Source organism: Falco naumanni, chromosome 4, assembly GCF_017639655.2.
Source record: "Falco naumanni isolate bFalNau1 chromosome 4, bFalNau1.pat, whole genome shotgun sequence".
NCBI classification, from domain to species: Eukaryota; Metazoa; Chordata; class Aves; order Falconiformes; family Falconidae; genus Falco; species Falco naumanni.
Genome location: NC_054057.1, coordinates 89713370 through 89737498, shown reverse-complemented (window position 1 = coordinate 89737498; position 24129 = coordinate 89713370). Strand labels below are relative to the sequence as shown.

Genomic DNA, 24129 nt, shown 5'->3' with positions numbered 1-24129 from the left:
GCTTGAGACTCTGCTTGTCAGTGGTGAAAGTGGGAGAGAAATTTAGTATTGGCAATGGAGAGTCTGGTGCTGGCGTGGAACAAGACGCTTCAGATGCATGTGCTGGTGCAATGCTATTCTGTAGCTCTGGTATGAGTGTTCATTAGTGTTGGCACGTTTGTAATGGATTAAGAATTTCTTCCATTAAGATCCTACCATGTTACTGCTCTGCTAGAGCTCTTGCTGTGACTGAACCAAGCCAGCACAGTCAGTGTAGCATAATCTGCGTGGTCCTAATGTTTATGGTTGTACAGTGTTGAGGCTTTGGTTGCTTTTCTTTCCAGTTGTCAAGTACCACCGGCAGTGTCCTTATTTTGTGGGACAGTGCCTGTGTGAGGCCTGGGCCAATTCTTGTCTTTTGCTTCTGTAGTTGCTATTAGGATTTCTCACTTCTGCAAAAGCCATCTGTGCACCAGATCACTTCTACAGCATCCTGCAGCTCTCTAACGAGCTATTTCTGAGCAGCACCTTCTCCCACAGGGCCACAGCCCTCCCCAGTAAACTCATGGGTATGAATCCTGCCATTGCACAAAGGCACAATATACTGAGTGTTGATGTGTAATATCATAATGTGCGGCGATGTTAACATCCAAGAAATGGGGAAGAAGCCCTGCCTCCATCAAGTCATTTATCTCTTGCTGTTGTGAATCTTCAGGCAGGAATCTTGCCCTGCGACGCTGCTATCTGGCTGAAAGTAGCTGAGGTAGAAAGTGGCTTTGAAGTTTTTAGAGACATGAGTTGTTCAGTGTTGTGCAAACCTTTCTGTATGTATAAGGCTATACTGAACCAGACTATGTACAGCAAACAGTTAATTGCTTCTCTGTCTTTTTCAAAAATTCAGTTTTTGACTGCTGACCAAGTAAGAAACAAATCTAATGCAGCTGGATGCAGGTCTTTAAAATGGAATGGCAGAGAGCCAACTGGCTGCCCCTTAGCTCTTCACACTACAATAGGGAAACACACAGCCTTGAGTGGGAAACTCCCTTCCCCTTAGCAGCAGGCCAAAAGTTAACTGTGCAGACCCCACCATCCTGCAAATGCTGATTCATCATGGGACAGACTTCTTGCAAAATCAGTTTACTCTGCTTTTAAGATGTTGGGTAGTGACCAGTTGAGTAGGAGATCTTATTTTGGAGATTCTTGGCATTTACTTTCCATGTTGCAGGGCATCTGTGACCAGACACCTTCCCTTTAGTGCAAAATCAATAGTTGGGTGGAGTTGGTGGCTGACTTACCTATAGACTCAACTGCTATTTGACTACTTTTTCCTGTATTAAAACTAAAAGATCCCCTTTTATCAGTTAAAAACAATACTGTAAACTATGCTGCATGCAGCCCATGAGGGCTATGAGGGGTGCTCTTGGTTCAGCCTCCAACCCATTCCCCAGAGCTCTCCCCATCATGTCATGAGGCAGTTGGTCTTGGGTTTTGATGTTTATGGGTTTCTGGTCGTTTCAGCAGCCTTCAAATTACTTGGAATATGGTATTCTAATGCTGGCTCAGAGTAACAGTCAGTTCTCTCTCTGTCCCAGGCCATGCAGTACATGGAGCTGATCCCAAAGGAGATGCAGCCAGTGGCAGGGACAGATGGGGCGTACTATCGCCGGCGGCAGCTAATGAGACAGCTCCCACTGTATGACCAGGACCCGTCCCAGTGCCGTGGCCTCGCTGAGGGCGAGCTGAAGCTGATGGAAGACTTTGTGAAGAAGTACAAAGCTGAAGCACTGGGCGTTGGGGAGGTGGCACTGCCAGGCCAGGGTGGCAGTGGGAAAGAGGAGGGGAAGCAGCAGGACAAGAGCATCACTGCCAGCAAACTCCCTGAGTCCACCAATGGGGCCCTCGAGAGTGTGCCAGCAGGAGGGCACTATGTAAGTGTGGGGCTCTGCGGTGGTGGGGTGGGCTGGCAGGGGCATCCTGGTGCTGCTCTGAGTTTGGGCAGCTTTCAGGGAACAGATTGTCCCAGCTGGGGCTGGGGGGAAGTTGCACCAGTCAGGGTTATCTGTTCCTTGTTTACAATATTGCTCCTATGGGCTTCTGCAAGTCTGCTGCTGCGCTTTTTTGAACTACCAGAGCAGTGCTGCAATGCTTAGTTGCATCATAGCATGCTTTGCTACAGCACTGTGAAATGTTCCAGTGGGACCGTCATGAGCTCCTGACAGCCCTGCTGAGCACAAGTGTTGAAGAGGGGTGGCTTATCTCCTCTTCACCACCTCCCTCCCTCCACAGCAAAAGCTGTGCTGAACCACCAAGGTAAGTAAATTCTCTGCTAGCTGTTGGAGCTGGTGACCTCAGCTTTAGATTGTTGGCAGCTCTGAAGGATTGAGTGTGACATACCCCTGGATGATTGTGAATCAATACTCGGGATCAGAAACCTTTTTTACTGCGAGTTAGTGAGTATGTCTAGCTAGGCTTCCAGACCAGTGCGAGTGGAAAGACCACAAGTGACAGGAGGTGGTGGCTCAGTCTAGTTAATGCAAAGCTGTGAATATGGAGGTAGTGCTCCCAGGGCTGTGATCACTTTGGGGAACTTTGAACAGACCACATGTGTCTCGGGGCATAAAAATACATTTCCACAAGGAAACGATTGAGACTCCCTAACACCCTTTTAGATTTATATTTTTCCAGCACATTCTGGAGCGGCCATTGTGGTTGCAGAATAAATGCTTATCATAAAATACAGTGAATGAATATATTTCATACTGGCACTTGTGAGTGAGTTGCAGCAGAGGATGTAAAGCTGCAAAAAAAATGGTGTCTGAGTGTTTTTACGGCAAGATTTTTCTTGCCATTACTGCACTGAGATTGTAACATGTTAAGAGCAGTTTTCATTTTCATTCCATATTGGGTAATGTCTCCCCTCCGCTATGGCCGCCTTCTCTATTAACATGCATCTGACTTTGAGTGCAGCACTACAGTAAAGGTTTTTCACTATTGCAATAAAATACTGAATTGGACAAAGAATTTTAAGCTAAAAAAAGGCCAAAAAAGGAAGATTTCCATTAAACATATTAATAAAAGTCATCGTAGTAATGAAGGTTTACTTGGACTGTGTTTGTCCTTCCAAATACATAACTGCAATGTTATTATCCTTAGTTTAAAGCATCATTTTTCTCATGGCGCTAGCTGAAAAATGGAACTGCTTCAAAAGCAGTTGCAGAAGATCCACTTTGACTGACACACTGGGCAGCTCAGCTCGCAGCAAGCTTATGAAGTACTGTGGTTTCTTGAAGTACTGAACACAGACCTCCTGTTTCCCCCTCTAATGAAGCACTGCCTGTTTTAATTTGATCTCATGCGCAGGAATTAGTGCAGCTGAGTTGATATGAATGGACTGTGTCCTAAGGTCTGGAATGTGCTTCCAGAATGTCTACTGGCTTTCACAAGACTGCCCTGGAAGAAAAATTCTGCCATAGAAAAATGAGATATAGCACTTTGTGATATGTGTGAGGCTGGAAGTAGATGTGAGCAAAATGAGCTATATGAAGACTGAGAGTAGATGTAGAGAGACTGACAATGGATGACATGCATGAAGCCAACAACACTGGAAGCTTTAATGTATATTGCTGATGTATTCAGGGTTGAAATGTAGTTCAGCATTCTCCAGATGTGGAGGTTTAGGTACTTCTGTATTGCTGTGACCATCTCCTACATGTCTACTAAAACTTGGGTTTTAAATATGATCCCTGATCCCAAGCCTGAGGAAGCTCCCCTGAGCCTCCCTGCACTGCTGCTCTCTGGGGTGCTGCAGGTGATCCCCATGAGTGCCACCAGCCTGCCCAGAGCCACTCCAGGGCATGCTGTCCTTGGCTGGGAGCATGTCTGTCCCAACCCTCAGACCTGCATGGCTGCTGTAATGAGGAAGGCTTTGGTTCAAGGGCGTAGGGGGGAACATAGGGTGCTGAATAGCTTAGTTACATAGAGATCTTGATTCTTGAGCAGCTTGTGCAGCGTTTCTTTGAGTCAATCAGAAGTAGGACACAGACTTGAATCTGCTGAATACCAAGCCTCTTAATTGGCACCAGCAGCTTGGTTTCAGGCTATTTCAGATCAAGGTGTGAGTCTGAACTATAGCTTTATGAATCATAGAATCATTTAGGTGGGAAAAGACCCTTAAGATCATCAAGTCCTACTGAAGGTCTGATGGGGTTGGGCTGGAGGTGGGGACACAGCTAACAAAAGACCACTACCCTTGTTCTAGAAGAGAATGAACCCAGAAGGCACCAAAGCAGAATGATTGCCTTGGATGTTTGTGGTCCCTGTGCCAAGGCTGTTAAACCTTACTGCACACCTAGACCAGCTATGTTGAAATTGGCGTGTAAAGGAAAACATACAGGGCCTATTCAAATCACCATGAGCGAGGCATCTGAGCTCAAACAGCTTTTTGAACTCATCTTGGCTGCAGAGGGGGGCCCTATCACTGTAATAATTCTGTCCTACAAGCTGAATGTTCTCTACTGAACATAAAATCGTATTTAACCCCCTCGGAACTGGAAAGTCCTCTGGTGTTGGAATCCCAAAGCAGTGATCAAAATTAGCCATTGTCCCAAAAAGCTTGAGGCCAGCAATGTAGTGAGCACTCAGGAGAAGCCTTGTGGTGTCTGGGGAGCACCCTTTGTGAGAGCTGTCATGGGAAGATAGCAGCCCACGGAGAAAGTAAGTTTGAAACAGCTTAGGAGAAAGGGACACTTTCTTGGCCACCACCTCTGGTAACTCTGCTAATAAAGTCTTCGCTCCTCTCCCTACACGCTGGAGATACAAAATGAGTACTAACCTGAAGAGCCACTTCTGATTCAGTGTGTAAATGACAGGAGGATAGAAGTTATATGATGTTTAGGGAAAGCCCTGTGAATAATTGCCATAGAAAGAAACAGCAAAATAAGTTGTTCTTTTAACAGTTCTTATTGGCAAGAAACAAGCTCAGAGTTGGAAAGCTGCCGGTGTTTGTTCTTGCTGTTTAGATCTTGTAAGATAAGCTGGGATGGATGGATCTGGGGGTGACAGTGTGGAGGCAGCTGCAGCGTCGGGCTCTCTGGTGCCCCAAGTCATCCAAATCATAGAATGGTTTGTGTTGGAAGGGACCTTAAAGATCATCTTGGGGAGGTATCAGGGTGTAGGGAAAAATACAACCCTTGGGTCCTTTATGGTGGGTGCAGAATTTGTCAGTGCCTGTCTGCTCTCACTGACAGCAGGGCCAGGGTGCCGGGAGTAATGCTCTGGCAGCCGCTCCACACAGAGCACAGCAGCTTCATGTACTTGTTTTTGTGTTCATACAGACCAGAAACAGAACAGCTTCTGCACTGCGCTGAGTTTACTCCTTCATTGGCATGGGTTTTGGGAGTGCTCAGAATGTGCCTGAAGCCCGTTGCGGCAGAGGGAGCAGTGTAAGCAGACATATCCCCTTTCAGACTCACAGAAAAGCCAAGCCAGGAAACATTTTGTCTCTCCTCTTGTGCTTCCTTAGCCTGTCATACTAGATTTTCTGGTAAAATAGGAGATGCCCGTCAGCATGATGGAACCACTTCAGGGACTGCGGGGCAGTTACTGAAAATCCAGACTGAATGGAGGAGGAGGCAATAGCACACGGCATGGTGTGCTAGAAATAATAGTAATAAAATAAAGAAAATGCACTTGATGAGTGTAGATAAACCTGTAGCCTTCTGCTGTGTAAAGGGAAAAAGGAGTTTAAGAAAACTCTCAGGATGCAAAAGAGTCATCTTAGTGCTCGTGCCGTGAACTAGCAAAAGGGGCTGGACACAGTGGGGAGCTTGTCTTTAATGCTCATGGAGAAACCCTACTCCCTCTGCACCCCGGGGGGCCGTTTCTGCAGCTGCTTTATTGGGGTTGTGGCAGGGTCCTGTACTCCCAGTGCAGGGTTCCCAGGCTGTGGTGCCTCTAGGGCGGTGTTCCTCAGGACATGGACTACAGCTGTCCCATGGGAGGGCCTGCTCCTCAGTCCCTGCCCTGTTCCTAATGTCCTCCTGAGCTCAGGAACTGTTGGTTTACCTTCTAATGAAAAAAAATATTTTTGTGTCTCCTCCTCAAGCTTGTTGACTTGAATTGGGGTGTTTGTAAGCAAAGTGGTTGTCCAAGCAGAGGGAAATTCCCCCCAGCCCCCAGACCCTGTGCTGCCTGGAGGGCGGATACCACTGTGCGCGCACTCTGGCTGGGCACAGCGGCTTAAACCCCAACACGTGTGACACGCAAGCTGCCTCACGCCGTGTCTTGGTTTCATAAAAGCCTTAGCCAGACTGCTGCAGAGGTTGCTAGTAGACGTCTGCCCCTGCAGCCAAGGGCTCTGCTGGAAGAGACTCCAGCTGCTACTTAGGAGCACTTCTTTTAAGGAGTGACAAAGCACAGACGCAGAAGCTATTAGCCTGACTTGGACTATCCAGACCTAAATGGGAACTTAAATAACAGCCCGTCAGCTTCGGAGAGGAGAGCTTTAAAGCTTGCTCTTAAGTAATCGTAGGATCACTCTGCAGGTACAGATAAAGAGTAAACCAAGTTGGTCTTGTGTGTAACATGCACAGATGCTAATTAATCTTCAGATTAGCCAAGTTGATTCTGTCTCTTCAGACTGTTATAAATTGAAAGCGCTCTGCTGCAATCTGTAGACTGACATCTGTCTTATGCATGGACATGATATTCAAAAAACAGTGAGAAAAGAACCAGGTTCCTAATCTCTGTGCAAAATAACATCTTTGACGTGCTGCACTTCTGCAGTATGGGATGTCTTAACGCTTTCCCAGAGAACCTCTGGATTTTTGTGAAGGTTGGTTTTAGCTTGGGGGGTGTCCCAAAGACCAGGCATTTAGCTGATGGTGGGTAGTGCCGTTCTTACCTGCCCGAGGACGTGGCTGGAAGAGAGTAAACAGTATTCCAGATGAAGACTGGTAAATACATATTTATAGTGACTTTTAATTAAACTTCAGCTTGACACCATCCATAGGTAGCACTTGTCCAGATGTTTGCATGGGATGTGGAGCAGTAGCCTGGGAGATGTTGGTTCTGTTGGCAGTGGGTGCCCTGTGATGCCCTCTGTGTTGTCAGAGTCCTACTACACCAGGGGTCCTCAAACTACGGCCCACGGGCTGGATATGGCCCCCAGGGTCCTCAATCAGGCCCTTGGTATTTACAGACCGCCCCGCCCCCGCCAGGGGTTGGGGGAACCGAGCAGCCACAGATGACTCCCTGCCACTTCATCCGCATGCTGGCCCCCTGGTTAAAAAGTTTGAGGACCCCTGTACTACACCACTGAGATGTTTTTTCCCTGCACTTTTCTCAAGTTGCAACCATTGCTTTCTCTGCCATTTAGTGTTTCCTTGCTCTTCCACCTCGCTGCGCTGTTTCTGTAGCTTCATTTCGGACTGCTGTGTTTGCTGGGCTGATACAGCTGGCTTTGTTATTCTGAAGTTTCCCTTCACAGAACAAGAGCTCAAACAAAACCAACCTAAGCCACACAGCTTAGCAGTCCTGGAATTAAATGTTTTGTTTCCACTGTCTACCTTGGTGCTATGGGATGTCAAGCAGGAGCACAGCAGGTCCTTCAGACTGCATAGAAGTGGGAAGCGTTGAGGACATGCTTGGGGATTGTGTTGTTCCATTTGGCTAGCCGTGCTCCTTACCAGCTGCGTGGTTAGGAATGATGCATTGAAAAGATGCTGTGAATCGGTATGTCTGAGAAGTAAATATCTGTCCCTTGTACTGAACATCATTTGTCCTGTCCCCACGCTCACTCGCCTGCCTTTCTGTTGCAGCGCTGTGAGACCTGCAAGCAGGTGGTGCCAGGGGACTGCCCGGTGGTCTATGCTGACAGGGCGGGCTACTCGCGGCAGTGGCACCCGGCGTGTTTCGTGTGCTGCCAGTGCTCCGAGCCACTTGTCGACCTCATCTACTTCTGGAAGAGTGGGGCTGCCTGGTGCGGGCGCCACTACTGTGAGAGCCTCCGGCCACGCTGCGCCGGCTGCGATGAGGTAGGCACCAGCCGGCTTTCCTCTGCCCATGCGGGGTCCTGGCGCAGGCTAACTCAAGGCTTCCCTGGCGTGTGTCTGAACTTGCTCGCCCACCTGCATGCTTCCAGGGATGCTCTTTGGGAGCAGCATCCTTCCGGTGCTGGTCACCAGGGCTGTGGCTGCCCCAGGGAGCTGGAGGTGCCTAAAAGAAAAAAAATATGGGGTGAAGCAGCGTGATGTTAATTACAGTCTCAGCTAGCTATGTTGTATCTATCTCAGAGCAGCAATCCAGCTCTAGTTGTGTTTCAAACATGAGGGTTTTATAGTGCTTAACTGCAGCTCATGACTGGCTCAATTGCTCAAGTGCATTCCGCACCTTTTATTAACCTATTCCCAAAGTCTGGCCTCCATGGCTAATGGGCTTGGTGGGAGGCACGGGACTGGCTCTCCTTGCTCCTGCCATGTTCCAGCTTGGTGAGATGGTGGCAATAAGCAGTTGTCTGTCTGTCCCGTAGATCATCTTCTCGGAGGACTACCAGCAGGCAGAAGGGATGGCCTGGCACAAGAAGCACTTTGCCTGCCTGGAGTGTGAGACGCTGCTGACGGGCAAACCCTTCACTCTGGACAACACCAGCCTCCTGTGTGCAACCTGCAGCAAAAGCAAACGCCTCTGAGCAGGGAGCAGCCCGGGGGCGAAGCAGGCTCCCCAAGGTCCCACCAGAACGGGGTCATTTGACAAGTACATGAGAATGAGAAGGTTAAAAAAAAAATTAGAGCCTGGCTATTCACTTGCAAGCAACTAAGTGCCCCCTTTGCATCCAATACAGCTTGCAGGAGAATATTTTCTTGGGAAGGAAGCAGAGGAAGCTCATACGCCTGCAGGTGGGAGGTACATGGCGTATCTGACTAGGAGGGACTGAAAAGGAGGTTTTGTGTTGTGCTGGTTTTTTATTTTTATAAAGTCTCTCCAAGCTTTTTATGACTAAGATCTTGCAATAGTCTTTTGGAAACAACACATCTCAAAAGTAACTTTTGGCATACTAAACCTACAGTCAAAACCAGGGGTTGTTCCTACTTTTTGAAATCTATACTGGAAGTGTCCATTGCAGGCTGCTGACAACTGTGCTAAAGCAATGGGTTTGAAGAATTTGATTAACGCAGGTCATTACTTTCTGACAGCAAATGATATAAAATTGCAGCAACGCGTAGCTGTAGCTTTCTCCTCCCGAGTGTACAATAATGTAAAAATAATGAGTTGGCACACAGGATGATTGGTTTAATCCTGGCAAGATGGGAAGGGTGTGCAGCTCTGCCCTGGGGCAGCCAACTGGCTCAGCCCATGTGAGCTTTAGCCCTGTAACTGGAATGCAAAAGCATTCCTGGTAGGTCCCAGCGACCAGGCTCCCTGGCCTCTCTCCTGCCTCTGACTGCCTGTTATTGCAGGCGAGTGTGTTTCCACAGAGCAGCATTGTGTTCTGACCACCACGCTGGAGGTCGTTAAGCATTTAAAGTGTGGGCCTTAATTTTGGCTGGGCTTGATGAGGAATTTTATGGAAAACAGCTTTCCAGCCTAAGCTCTCTTGTGGGGGGGAGGTTGTGCCTGTGAAGCTGTGATGCCAGTTTTTCCCTGCAATATGTCAGTGACCCCCTCGGAGTACTGGGGAACCGTACCTTCCCCTTGGAGCTGGCAGCACCCTTGCCCTGGGCTCTGCCCTGCCTCTTGTTCCGCAGCTCTCCTGGCCCTAGGGAAGGTCCCTGTCACCTCTTGGGTCTGGTAGGGGTGACACCATCCCAGGATCTGGTGGTACGTCTCTGTGGACAGTGTTTGTTCCCTACATCAAGCGATGCTTCTGTTAGTCACTGAAAATATCAGATAGTCCAGGCTGGCAGATGTCTCTGTGCTTGGTCTTTTTTCTTATATTAAATGTCTACATTATTTGCCAGAGAACTGGAATATTTTTTGCAGAGGGGAGTGTGCAAGGAGCTCACAATTGCTACATTTTCTTTCTGCTACAGAAGGCGCTGGTTTCTCTTTAAAGCGTGCTCCGTGCTGTGGATGTTTGCTTGCTTATGGTAAAATAAGTTGCAGATAAGAGTGGGGAGAAACTGTACCTGCGACAGGGTCAGAGCATGTGAGCTGTGGGCTGGACTCTGCCACATGCATCGAGGGACGCCCCGCTCTGCTGCTGGGGAGGAGCAGGTCAGGGCCATCACTGTCTTTGAGTAGGTGAGACCCATGTGGTGCAAAGACATACCTGTATGTGGGATGTGAGTGCCTCTTATGCTTTGTCCAGACCTGTGCTGTTGTGTGGTTGATATTCATGGAAATGCTGGGGTATTTAAATGAAATGCTGCTACTGGAGCAGAGCAGGAAGATCCCAAGGTGGCAGCAACAGCCAAAGCTGCAGGGGTGACAGAGGTGTGTTGCAGGGTGTAGTGGTGGACATGCTCATGGGGCTCTTTGTCCATATCTCGAGTTTGTCAACGGATGTGTTGAGTGCCTCAGAGTGTTGTTTCTGTAAATTCGGTCAGATGCTGCAAGTGGAGAGAGGATGTGTAAACCTGAAGCTGTGCTAGGAATAATAGTTTCCTTGGTTCAGCCTTGGATACTGGCACTTTGGTTATAAGTAAAGTGGGAATGGGAATGAAAAGTCAAGACCACTGCTTAGCTTTATTGCCTCTTCTTCATTTTATTACAAGGGAAATGTCTTTGCATCTTTGTAATTATTTTTTTTAAGACACTTCGTTGTTCTAAACCCTGCAGTGTTAAGGCAGCCAAAAGTGCATACGCTCTGTGTAAGCAGTGACAAGAATAGTGTGAATCACCTATGAAACACTACTTCAGCACAGGCGTTAACATCTGAACAGCATTCCCTGACGGAAAGTCAGTGTCCATTTGTGCACGCAGCTGGTTACCTCTTGGAGTAATTTGCCTGTGAGGTAGGTGCACAGCCGTTGCACAGGTGTCTAGAAGAAAATTAAATGGGTGGAAGGAGCCCAGAATATCCACGTTTCTAAAAGTGAAACACTATTAACTAAACTGCTGCCATCACAGAGAACTCAACAGCAGCTGCAGTCTTCTCCCTCGGTGTTTTTGGTTTGCTTTGCCTTGGCTGGCTGTGTAGTCCTTGTGGGGTTTGTGATAAAATGAGCGCAGGGGAGGTGTGTGGGGAAAGGGGATCGCCCTTCACAAACAGCCAGGGTTAAAAACCAACAGAGACTCCAAGGGAGGCAGCGGAGAAGAGGTGGCTTTTGTTTTCTCTGCTGCAGAAGAATGTGCGTGGTGGGAGCTTGAGGAAATGTCGGAGTGGAGGCAGGGGGAGCGGACAGGGTTTTGGAGGGAGCGCTGGCACCACAGCTGACGCCGAGACCGGAGCCTGCCTCCACATCCAGCACTGCGTCACTGTCCCCTGCCATGGTGGGTGGCACTCCCTTTGTCCTTGCTCCCAGGGGCTTCAGGGCCAGAGCTGGGTCACCCCCAGCATCCCCCCTGTGGTGGTGCAGCCTCCAAATGAGAGCGAGCGAGTCTGCTTTACGTACAAGGGCTGTCCTTGGTGACATACTTCTGTTGGGCTTATTTTACTGAACTGCGACTGCAGCCTGCACATAGTAGCATCAACTTCTTGCACAGTCCATCTCCGTTAACACAGTCCTCCATCACTAATGCCTTGATTCGGCTACTTGGAAAAAAAAGATGCCACTGTAGTGTGTTCTGGTTTGGGTTTTGATTTTGTGATCTATAAATTTTCATTCTCTTAAGTCTGAAGTCCCTGTTTCAGCATACACATGCTTGCTTCGGGCTTTTTGGACTGCTGGCATCCACTCAAACCTTTTGGGTATTTCTGCAGCTAGCAAAATACTGTCTGCTAAAAAATTTACTGCAATTAAACAGCTTAACGAAATCCTGTGCCTCTCAAGTGTCAGGAGCAAAAGCGTGAAATTAATGCATCTAACAGCTCAAAAGATATGCCAGTCTTCGGTTTTGATACTGAAATTCAGTGTAAGCATGAGACTCAACCCCAAGTGAAGACGTTACGCTGTGTTTCGTTATGGTTTATCATCTAGAATGAAGGAGGCTGCTGCAGCTGCCTTCTGCAGGTCACGAGCTTTGGTTTTCATGAAAGTTAAATTCACAGGGGTGTGCTGGCCTAGCGGAGAGCCAGCTGTGAGCAAGGAACGGAGGGGCTGCCCAGAAAATGGATAAAAATGGAAGTATTTCCCAGGGTAACTGTGTATCACAGGAACAGGCTAAGTGTAAAGACTGTGTTGTGTGACTATTTGAAAAGCATCTTGTGCCACAGCTGTGTCCAGTCCATTGTTTCAAATAAAAGCTCCTGTGCAAAGACCACTGTATGCTGTCTGGCTGCGTGCATGACCTTGAGCTGGTGCAGGCTGCCTTGGCAGCCCAGGTAAGAGCTGCCTGTATCACGGCTATCGTGAGATGAGGAGATGGTCTCATCTCATTATGCTGTGATTTTGAACATAAAGTCCCTTCTCATCAGATGGAGAGAGGCAGTAAAACCCAAAGAAGACGCAGGCAGCAGATGGGGGGCGATGGGATGCTCACACCCCGCCAGTGGCGAGCAGGCATCTTCCAGGCCGTGCTGCTGCCCACCGTGTGCCTGGCAGGCAGCTGGGGAAGGTTTGTGTGAAGCTCTGAGCGAGCAGCTCCTGCTGGCTTGTGCAGCTCGGATGTAAAAACTCTTGCCTGGCCCTGGCTGGGTGGCCGGGGTGATAGGGGCCTGAAAACACGGGTGGGTCTCCCTGCTCGGGATGCTGCACCGAGGTTACACTTTCAGAGTGGCTTCAGTCTGAGGCGTGCTGTGCCCAGGCTCCACAGCCGGCCCCATGTGCAGGGCGCGCTGGCGCTGTGAGTTTGGTTTCTCCCCAGCTTTGCGCTGTGATTCTTGAACTGGAAAATCCAGGCATTTGGATGCTTCAAGCTGCTCATCCTGGCTGCACCAGGTTTGCTTTCTGCCAGGCATGACAGCCGGGACAGGGCGAGGGATTTCCTAAGGGCTGTGGATGGGAACAGCACCAGTCAAGTGCCACAGTGTGCCAGGGACCTTCTGGGGGGTGACAGTGCCACAGGGCCAGTAATGTTTTCTGTGCTGCCCGCAGTGATGCTGCCGTGGAAGCTTGCTGTGGATGCTGCTCCCTTTAACGCTGCTGTGTGGCGCAGGCTCCTACCACGGCAGCGTGAGGCACTGCTGGTCAGAGCCAAACCCATGGGCTGAACTTCTCACCTGGTGAGTTTTTAACATTAATCTAGTGCTTTCATGAAAGCATAAAGATAGTTTGTCTAACAGTCAGTTTAGCACCATGTATTTCAGTAGTTGGTACCAGTGTTTTAACTCATGAATCTGCAAAGGACAAAACTTAATTCCTCCTGTCAATGGCCAGAGGTGATGAGCACAAGGGCTTTGTGCCTCCTATGCGAACATTCAGCTCCAATTTAAACTCAAATGCTCTGCATAGTTATTATCTTAAGTATGACTGACAATAAACACAAATGTTCCTAAAACTTTAAATTATTGGATATGAGTCTCCCAGGTCTGGCTTCAGCTCCCTCCCCGGTGCTGGGGCTGCCCGAGGGAAGGGCAGGGGCGCAGGAGCTGCGGTGGGGCGAGGGCTCCTGCCAGGAGGAGGGAAGGAGGAAGGTCCACAGTGCTACTGCTTTTCACAGGGCAGGACACGCTGCCATCCCTGCATCCCAGATGCTGGCTTGCATCGGTAAAATGGGCTGCAGTGGAGCCGAAGTAAGAGATGCTGGAAGAGCAGAGCAGGGGCCGAGGGAGAGATGCCACGAATGTGGAACCACTGAGCCTTTCCCAGCGAGGAGCCGGCTGCGGGGGAGCCTGGCTGACTGCAAAATCTGCTGAGGCTTAAGTATTTCTATCGGGATAAAATTGACTCATTGCCCAATGCAGTTGCTTATTTCAGGTGAATTATTTAACAGGCTTAGTGAGTGCAATTACCCCCAGTTATTTACTTGAGACGGTCAAAGAGAGGAAGAGAGGAAGCACTTTGAAACTAAACTCTTTTAACAGAGGAGGAATGACTGTTGGAGTGTGGTGGCTGTGGCAGGGATGGGTGGCTGTGCCCAAGCCCTGGAACCCGCAGTCTGGCCACGCCAGCAGCTGAGGGGCGAGCCTCCAGCCCCAGCCGGGGTGCAAGGGGCTGTGCTGGGCACAGGGGCGTCCATCTGCTCCCCCCAACTGCAGACCCAGCCAGGAGCACGGGGTGGGTGGGAAGGAGCACAGGGCCCACCGGCAGACAGAAAATAACCATTGACTGGGGCAGAAACCACATTTCAGCTGAAGTTTTGCAAGCTGAAGTTTTCCAAAGCTTAACTGATCTGAATCTACAAATATTTGCAGTGCTGTTTCATTTGTGGTCCTTTTTTTAAAAAAAAATATTTGAGGAAGAAAAAGGGACCGTCTGTTTGTGATTTGAGAGGATTTCGCCAGAGGGAAGGCAGAGGATGTTTAAGGACAGCAGCTCTGTTCAGGTCACCGTCCTCTTCCCAGGTTTCTCACAGCATCCCCCCCCCCCTCCCCTGCCACCAGGGTCATCCCCTGCCCAGAGCTACACACCCCCTGGACCAGAGGGGGAATCGGCCCCAGCTGCAGGGGGGCTCCTGTGTGCTGCCCTGCATGTAAGCCTGGGGAGCCTTCACTGCTGAGGTGGGGAGCAAAACAATAAAGAAGTGAGCAGTGGCTGGAGCAATGCCTTTATACACCTCAGCGAGGGAGTGGGCTTGAAGCCCTTTGCTTAAGTGAGCGCTGATTCTTTGTATAGATTTGCAATATCTAGCCTGAGACATAAAATGGGGAATAACATTTCTCATCTCAGATTAATCAGAAAATTTGCTGTCCCTGTGACAGAAGGACAGTACCGCACTGTTAATGGGCTATACCTTCAAGGCTCGGTGTCTGTCACCCATCGGTGTTGAGGAGGCACTAGGAAGCTGGCTGGCATCTGGCAGCAAGGCTTGCTCCCATCACCGGTTCCTGCAGGCAAAGCCAGAGGGAAGGCGGGTTGGGAGATATTTAACAGGTTTCCCTCAGAGCTCTGTGGGAAACACCTGGGTACTGTGATGTATTCATGGGCCCTGAGCCTGAGTCAGGGCGAGGACTGAATGAGCGGTAACGGGGTGAGAGCTGGGTGCTGTGGGGCACCCATGATGTGTGGGCCCAGGGCCAGCTCTACACTCCCGGGGCCATGCAGAAAAGGTAGGAAAATCCTTAAAAGAGGGGAAGAAATACACTGTTCTGACTTTTTCCTGCAGTGCTTTTGGGTGTGAGAGCAGCTCTGCTCTGCAGAACTCTTCCTTTCAACCTGGAAGAGGCTGCCCGGCTCTGGCCCCAGAGATGGAGGTTTGGGCTGGTGGTGATGGGCTGCATTTCACGTCATTCTGGGCAAGGAAAGCTAAACAGTGTTCTCCTTTGCAGTGTAGTTCAAGAAAAAAAAAACATTTGCTTGGATACTGCTCCAATGGATTGACTCGGTCCTGACTTGTTGGAGTTGATGAGATTCTTGTTGTTTACTTCTGTAGTAACAAACAGCCATAGGAAAGTAGTTGATCTTGAGTATAACTCAGTAAGGATCTGGTACCTGGGTGGAAGACAATTGCCTTAAACAGAAACTTTTAAGGAGTTTTATTAGTGCAGTCAATTCTTAAAAGAATGCGATTTCAGATACCTATAAGAAATAAAACTCAAAATTCAGTGGCTTCAGGTGAGAAAAACATAAACCAAAGGCAGAGTGAGGTGGCTATATAAACACTACAATAAAACTTGCTTAAAAGCTCCAGAGAGAAAAATTTAGAGGTGAAAAAACAAGCATTCATGAAGTGCTGGTGTGTTTCAGTGGAAACACTCTTCCAGAGACTTGCAACAGCTGCTGCTTTAGGACCAAGCTAAATAAAGTTCATATGGCTATGTGTTATTCTATAAAAAGTGAGGTTAATTATGTCTATATAAATCTAATTTGAGCTTTTATTTACTTTTTAACTCAACTTCTTCAGCCAAATAGCCAAAAAAGTAAACCTCTCCACAATGAGGTTTTTATGCATTGTTGCCTTATTTTGGGTGCAGGCGGGGGCCTCCAGCTGCCCTGGGCACGGCGCTGCCCCTGCCCTGCCCCGCACGTCTGCGGGAGCGCCCCGCTGATGGCTGCGCCGCGTTGTATTGCTCACAAAGCTGGGGGGAAACAGGGTTTGTCTACTTGGAAAGCCAAGCGATAAGGAGATGATCTCATCTCATTGTGCTGCAATTTTGAACGTAGAAGTCCCTTCTCATCAAACAGGAAGAGGCAGTAACAACTAAGGAATAAATCGTGATGAACAGTGTTCAAATAGCCGCTGGTACTTGTTTAAGCAACTTCTAGGTGTCAGCTCAAACCATCTTGCAGACAGGTAACCCCTGTTACAGAAGATATATATATAGAGATATAGCTTCTGTACCTTCGTAGAGAAATGAAGACTTCTGCAGCACACCCAGCGCCAGCTTCTGACGTGAGGGTGAGCCGCGGCCGTGCCTCATCGTCCCGCTGGCTGCAGGACCGGCACTGCAGCTGCTGAATATGCTTTTTTTTAAATCAGGTTTGGTTTTGTTTTTTTTTAATTGTGCAAAGTACTGATATATTTCACTGCTCCACTCGCTGGCAAGCGTAATTCTCCCATTGCCTTTCCACAGCCTTGCTAGAGACTTATCCCACTGAGCTGCCTGGGTACCCCATGCCCAGCCCTCACAGCTGGGCTCGAAGCACATAGCTAGTGCAGGTGAGAGCTGTGGGAAGGCAGCTACGGAGTGAGACAGGGCAGAACCTCCACAGTGGCAGCCCAGGTCTGCAGGTCCCAAACGCTACAGGCACACTTGGTCCTCTGGAGTTCCAGCTGCCCATGCTTCACTCCCATCCAGAGTGGGAAAAGGGCTCTCCCATGAAGTGGTTTCTATCCCAATGCCACTTCAGCAGACAAGCTGTAACAGATCCAGGGTAAGAAAGCATGCACGACAGGGTTGGTTGTTTTTTCCTGTGTGACGACTCAGCCCCTCTCGCTGGCGCGTCGCCCAGCATGCTGCCTGTGCTGCCCACGCTGCCCGCTCCCTGCGTGCCCCCTGCAGCAGGCTGCACCGAGCCGCAGCATTAGTCGAGATGCCCGTGGTGCCGAGGGCTGCAGCACCTCACTGCCCAGGATGGGAAGGCGTCGCGTGCAGCTGTGTTATTGTTGAGCCAGATGTTTCATTACGGGTTTAGCAAATTCCTCTGGAGCCCCACAACGGCGCTGAGGCATGGAAACTGTCAAAGACAGGCATTTTCTCTGCACATGAACTCAAAAAGCCGAACGAGACACAGGCCAACTTAAAGACCAGTGAATAAAGGTCTCTTTTATAAAAGAAACTATTAATGCTTTGCCAAGACCTTCCCTTGAGACTGCCTAAATAAATTTCCTTAGATTGACGCGGCTTGAAAAGCAACCCTTCTAGTGAAACAGGACTCAAAAGCCATTCAGTTGGAAGGCACCAGCCTTCTGGTTTTGCAGCTCTGAATTTACTCAGAAAAGAAAGGTAGTTTTTCAAATCCAAGGAAAACTTGTTAAAGCAATTTTTCTTTTCTGGTGCCTTTATAGGGACTAAAAAATCACATACTCTGGGAATCTCCAAATTAATAACAAGTCACCCTTAATTAACTAGTCCTGATACACTGACTGTGCCTAATGTTGAGGGGTTTTCATAAATTCCCTGGGGTTTGGGATGGACCTTCCTGTGGCTGGAAGAGAGTGGAATTGTGACAAACTGTTTCGGGGGTGCCACCAAGCCGGGGAGAGGAGGGATGCTGGCCCACCTGGGATGCAGGAGACCAGACAATGAAAAGGGGTGGTGATTCAAGGAGATCCCTCTGCAAACACCACCAGCCAGTTTATGAACAGTGTAAGTACAGTGGTTTCCTTGTGTCTGTACTGGAGTTGTGCTTAATGTAGTCCCCTCGTGTTCCTGTGCTTCTCCACGACTAATGCACAGTTATTCCCTGGTTGCTGCATTACAGAGCTGCCGAGCCTGTTGTGCTCGTCCCTCTCTAGATGCCACACCGCAGTTCCTGTGCCAACAGAAGACATTTTACGCCATGTGATGAGAAGCTAAAGGAAAGACAAGAAGTGGCAGGTAAGGCTGGAAAAATCAAGGTGTTGCATTCCTATCAACCAGGCTTGCAAACCCGGTGATGACAAACTGGGTTTGTTCGGTCGTGCCTGGCCGCGTGCCTGGTGCAGGCAGGGCGGCCATCCCACACCCTGCTCTCCGCCCATGGGATGTCACCTCCCCTGCACCCTGTGGGCACAGAGCCTTCGCTCCCCAGTGCAGGGGGGTGAGGTGCTTTCCCATGGTGGAGACCCCGCCGTTGGGTCCGGGCTGGTCTCTGTATTAGTGCGTCCCGGCTGTGCGACCCCTGGCAGTGCAGGGGGGCTTCCCTCCCCGTCCCTTCCAGCCCAGCGATGGGCAGCATCAGCAGTCGGTAGCACAGGGACCGCGTTTTTGGGTTGTTGGTCTCATTGAGCTGGGCTGTGGTCAGGAACTTCCTAAGAGCTATTTTGTCTCGTATATGGTGCAAGGTGTCTGCATGGCCCTAAATGGGCACGATGCTGGGGTTACAACTTCTGTTTCTGGGCAGGGGAAGCCACACCGAGCCCTCGGCACGCTGCGTGCTGCCCTTGCACACGTGCACACGCCACAGACCCAAATCAGCTGGTTTGTTCCTCAGCCTTTAATTCACCAGCGCTTCCTCCAAGCGCAGAGGCCAGCAAACAGATGGCTGCTGTGCAAGCTGGGCTGCGGAAGAGACAGAGCCGAGCTGTTCTCCGTTGCTCTTTCCATGGGTGTTTCCACACCACGTGGTGCCAAACCGCACCTCCCGGGCGAGTGCAGACAGTGAGCATCAGCAGAGGGTGGGGGCAGCCCAGCAAGGGGGGGCAGGACCTGCAGCGGCAGGGCAGTGTGCCCCAGGCCCTGCTGGGCGCTGGGTAGGGGAACCCAGTGGGATGCAGCGTGGGCACTGCCCCTCCATCCCAGCTGCCAGCACCTACCAGGGGGACCAGGCGTGCCAGTAAGGGGGGGCCGTGGCTCTGCTCTTTGGGTCTGCAAACCAGTCTGCGCATTCAGTCATTCCCATTCCACACCAGCTTAGGTTCGTAGTGAGCCACAGGAGACTATTCTGTTTCTACATGCCAGTTTATATTTCAGATCCCGCAGAAAATGAATACCTTCCCGTATTCCCACTTGCACCGCATGAGTAATTCTAGATCTGCATCATTTGGTGACTCAGTTTTCCATCTTTGAAGCAACAGCCACTTTGCAGTTTGATGTTTTGCTCTGGGGAGGAATCACTTGCTTCCAGCAGCACCATCCATACAGTACCAGCATCCGTCCTGCAACCATGCTGGTTACCCGACCCAAAGAAGAACCTGCAAATGATGGGGAAAGGGAGACGTGCCCAGTAAAGGGGGAGGCAGGCAGGCAGGCAGGAGAGCCTGAAGTGCTGGAAGGCAAGAGCCTAGTGAGAAAAAGTACCCTTCCCAAGTGGTCTACCTGAACCTAAAGGACTCCAGGTTTTGTACCGAAGTGGATTTGCCTGCCAGTGACACAGTATGAAGGCAATGGGGTGCACATGCGCCCAGATGCCTGCGGGCTCAGTCAGCAGCTCCTTGCATCTAATTTTTAAATGGCTGAGTTTAATCTGGACAAGGCGATGGAGTCAAAACAAACATGGCCCGAGCAGGACCTGATGCCCTCAAGGCTGGTCGGCATGTGGACCCATCATGTCGCCCCCCCCCCCCCCCCAGAGGGTCACAGCGTTCATCCCGCGGGAGCACCCCCTGTGTCCAACAGCCCCCGAGCCCGAGTCTGTGGCTCCCCCTGCTCTGGCTGTAAGAAAAAGCTCCTCTTCTGCCCCCAGACTCAGGCCCAGGCTCCCTGTCCGTGGGCAAACAAGGCAGTGCAGCCTGATTCCACGCAGCCGTTACCAGGACTAATACACCGTGACCGCCACGTTCGGCTTTTTCCACAGCGTGCTAATGCAGGCAAGGACAGGCCAAATTGCAAAGGTTAACAACTGGTGGCCTCCCTTATCCTCAGTGCAAAACGAGCGCTGCCTGAAGACCAGTGATACCCCATGAATATTCAAAGCACAGCTCCCAGCAACTTCAGGGTCCTTTATTTTTGAGAGAGAGGAAAAAAAGGTTATTTGCAGAGTTGCTTTCCTAATATTTTGGCTGATCAGCTTAATTGTTTTTCTCCACAGCCCTTAATCGCGTCTGTTCCTGCAGCTATTACTCAGGCGTTACTTCCACAGATATTAATGTGTATTTTGTTTAAATACCAAGTGCCAATGTCAAGCCCTAAGCCCTGTGTTGCTTGAGGAGTGGGAGGAAACCCAGGCAGTGTCTCGCAGGTTGGCAAGGACTGGGATGCAGCCAGTGCATTAATCTAAACTAAGGAATGCTGGTTATGTTTTAACACTGTCCAAATATTAACACTGCCCAAAGGATGTGGAGGTGTTTTCGTGACATATCAGCATCCAGAATGCCACCTTCCATCACCAGATGTGAGATCTCTAAGACACCTCTTCCAATGCAGAGCTTGGCCACAAACTATCCAAAAGGCTGGGACCAAGCAGAAAGAAAAGCCTGTTGACCCTGGATGCCTTTATGAGACTGTGTCTCTTTCTGAGGGCTTCCATTGCGACTCATCTAAAACCACAGCCACGCCAGCATCCTCCGGCTCCAGGAGCAGGTGAGCTCATCCCCGGGACACTGGCAGAGCTGCGCCGACCACGGGTCAGAGCCCCATATCTGTCCTTGCAGCAGCCTCCCACAATAATAATTTTTAAGAGCCACACTAGAAATATTTCCTGTTGATCCTGGTTTGTTCTAGATGACGTTAGCATTTTTCGTAAGAAAAATCCTCACTGTTTTTAGGTTGAAAAATATGAATTTGTGACACTTAGAGACATTTACTCACTTTCCAGGGACTTTTCAAGGGAGATCAAGCACTCCAATGCCATGCCCTCATCTGTCCCACTCATGGCAGCAGCAGCCCAGGGGTTAAAGCCCCTGCTGCCTGGGTCTGGGTGGGATGCTAACCGAAGAGCTGAACGGCTTGCAGACAGCTGGGCTTGCTTGCTCCTGACACGTCTGCATTATTAAATACAGCTGGGAGAAAAGCTGGTAGGGGGAATCCTAAGCTTGGATTCAGTTTTTGGCAGCACTGCTGTTCCCCACCTGCTCCCCTGCCAGGTTTCCAGCCACTGCTGTTCCTCACCCCTCCCAAGCCACAGAGGCCATCTGCTGCCTCCCCAAAAAGCACACGGGCAGGGGCTCCCCGCAGCAGCATCGCTGTGGTCCCACACGGGTACGGGAGTTCCCCTACCCACAGACCTGCTTTTGGTCTGCTGGGGCGCCTGCTGCCTGCCCGGGTGCCCTTGCGCTGGCGGGCCTGGCATCCCAGCCCCCTGCTCCGGGGAGCAGCCCCCGAGCGGTGCCACCCAGCCCGAACGCAGCCCCCGGCTGGCTGCCTTGCGCATCCCCGGGCTGAGGCTTTGTTGCAGTATGTCACGTTGGTTGAAGTAAAGGGATGCTGAAACCTCTCCCTGTCCCTTGCTCCTTACCGTCCTGCTGCTGCAGCGCAGTGAGCAGCTGCCTGGGGAAATGCCAACGCACTTGATAAAGCTGGGTTATATCAGCAACTCGGCAAATCCCCAAGGCAAAGGCACCACTAAATACAAATAAAGAGGGAATATTCCAACGCCCAGGAAATCAGTGCCTAAGGAGAGGCCGCCTCAAGGAGTTCCAGGGTTTTGGAAGCTGCCCAAGCTCCAGCCTGGGTGACCGCGCTGCCTGGCACCCATGTTTGTTCTTCTCAGCATGCTAGGGACATGCTCATGGTCCTTCCAAAGAAGCACCCTTTGATTTTTATTTTTTAGTACAAACAAACTGAAAAAGTTACAAATATCTTATCTTTAATGGTATTTTTTTTTAACCCCAACAGGACAAAAGTTTAGACAAATCGGATCCTGCTGTTCACAGATGAAAGCAACCAGCCGGGAAACGGCACCTTCCGCTTTGTTCCAAATGTACCAGAAGTTACTTGACCATCAGGCACAATATTTAAAGGATTAAAGCTCAACAAATGGTACGTGCTTTCGACTAGCTGTAGCAAATGCCACAGCACCGACACACCAGCCGGCGGCATGCAAGCCCCGCTGGCTCTCACCCGCTCGCTCCTCTCCTCCAGCGTGGCAGCCAGCGATACTGACGCTGCCCTGCCCTGCTGCTTGGTGTTTGAAATGCCCAGCCCATAATATTGTGACAAAGACATTTGTTTAGGGTAGGAAGTAAGGCTGCTCCTAAAGAGGAACCTCCTTTTGGTATGTATGGAAATCAAGCCTGTGTCACAGGCAACACTCTTTCCCATCGGAAGGAGTAGGGTGCAGCATCGCTGGCCCCATGTTGTGTTGTTTTGCTTTGCTTTTTCCAGAAATCCTGCCCTTTTATCTTTCATACCCCGTGGGCAGTTTGAATGTAACTGATCTATCTGAGGCTGCAGCCTACTCTTAAATCTTCAATAGGAAACCTTTCTTTCCTTTTATATTACTGGTTTTTTTCTTGGTCTGGCTTTAAACACCTCAGCAAGACATGGCATTTAGATTTTGCATCAGATTTCTGGTTGTCGTGTCCCAGTCAATACTCCTCTGTGTGACTGACGTCTATGCTTTGAAAGAGCATGAAAGTACCCTTTGATTAAACTCGCTGGGTCACGTTCCCCTGTGGAAACTTGCTGCAGCCAGCTGAGTAGCAGCAGGGAAAACCTGGCCCACTGTGCCAGGAGAGAAGAATTCTGGCATCAGGTTTTGGAGGCTGGATAACAGCCTGGAGAGAGTCAGGGCTGTTGGAAGCACAAGTCCTGGAGAGATAGGGACTGTAGTCCATAATCTTCATGGCAAAGCACAGAGGATTCAGGGAAGAATATCTATTTACAGCACCAGAAAATGTGCCCCAGGGTCTTTCACCAAAAGAAAGCCAGGACTGCACAAGGGTTTTCCTACAAATGCTGTTGCCTGGGGGAAGTCCTCTTTTTTCTTTTTTTTTTTTTTTTTTTAATCAGGACAAATTTTGCAGTAGCTCTTGCAAAGCTCTGAGGCTGTTTCAACCAATTTTGATGAAAATGTTGTATCAGGATAAATGTGTCTTCCCTGAAGTAGCTGTTCTTTATGGGTTTTTAGTCACCAAAAATGTGACTCAGAAAGGTGATGAAAGTGAGTATCGATCTATTCAGCCTCTTCCAAGGAGTAAGCTCTCCGTCAGAACTAAGTTCTCAGATCACCTTTGGTTCTTGATTTCACTTAGCTTGAGAAAAAAATCCTGGCAGAGGTAAATCAGTTTAAATTAGATAGCACAGAAATGGATGGGTTCATGGATTTCAAACGTGGGGTCAGGCCAGGGGTGGAGATGGCTGTCATGCGCCTTGTCCCCAGGTCCACAGTGCAGCCACTGCCCAGGGGACAGGGAGCTCGGGAGGCAGAGGGGCAGATCTCTGACTATGCATCTGGCCAGCAGGTTGACATTAAATACCTTGGACTGGTTTTGAACACCATCAGATTTTTAGCCCGTACCATCTGTTTCCAGCTAAGAAACAATGGGTTGGCAAAGCACCAGCCCCTCATGGCAGGGATCAAGGGATAAATCCGAAAACCCAAACCAGATGGGTTTGGTTGTAACAGGAAGCCCTTGCATCGCTTTGGGCCTCCAATAAAATATATTTTCAGAGGGCTGACTATGGCCTCAGGCAACGAGCCTCTTGGTATTAAATGCTAATTGCAGGCCCTAGGAGAGCCCACGCTTGCTCGCGCAGCCGCTCCCCTGGCACAAGGCAGAGTCTGCAGCAGCTGTGGAGGAACCAGCCCCTCGCTCCGGTACGGGATTTCTCATCTTTTGTGGTTTTGGCTGCTTTTAGCAAAACTTCACGTGAGGTGGCTGCAAATAGCTTTTCCTGGGGCTTCTGCCCGAGTCCCAGAGACCTCCAGCTCTACCGGCTCCTTCGGTGTCCCCAGCTGCCCCGCTCCAGGGCCGCCCCAGGTGCTGCAG

General features: G+C 49.9%; 1 protein-coding gene across 2 annotated transcripts in view; it reads left to right on the top strand.

Moving 5' to 3' along the window:
* LMCD1 (LIM and cysteine rich domains 1) overlaps positions 1-12334 on the top strand; it is a 36203-nt gene extending 23869 nt beyond the window's left edge. For both annotated transcript variants that reach the window (XM_040592404.1, XM_040592405.1), the window contains 3 exons: positions 1572-1907; positions 7797-8012; positions 8507-12334. In XM_040592404.1, the coding sequence (XP_040448338.1) occupies positions 1572-1907; positions 7797-8012; positions 8507-8665 (711 nt within the window). In that variant the 3' untranslated portion in view covers positions 8666-12334. The remainder of the gene's footprint in view (positions 1-1571; positions 1908-7796; positions 8013-8506) is intronic.
* Positions 12335-24129: the final 11795 nt, after the last annotated feature.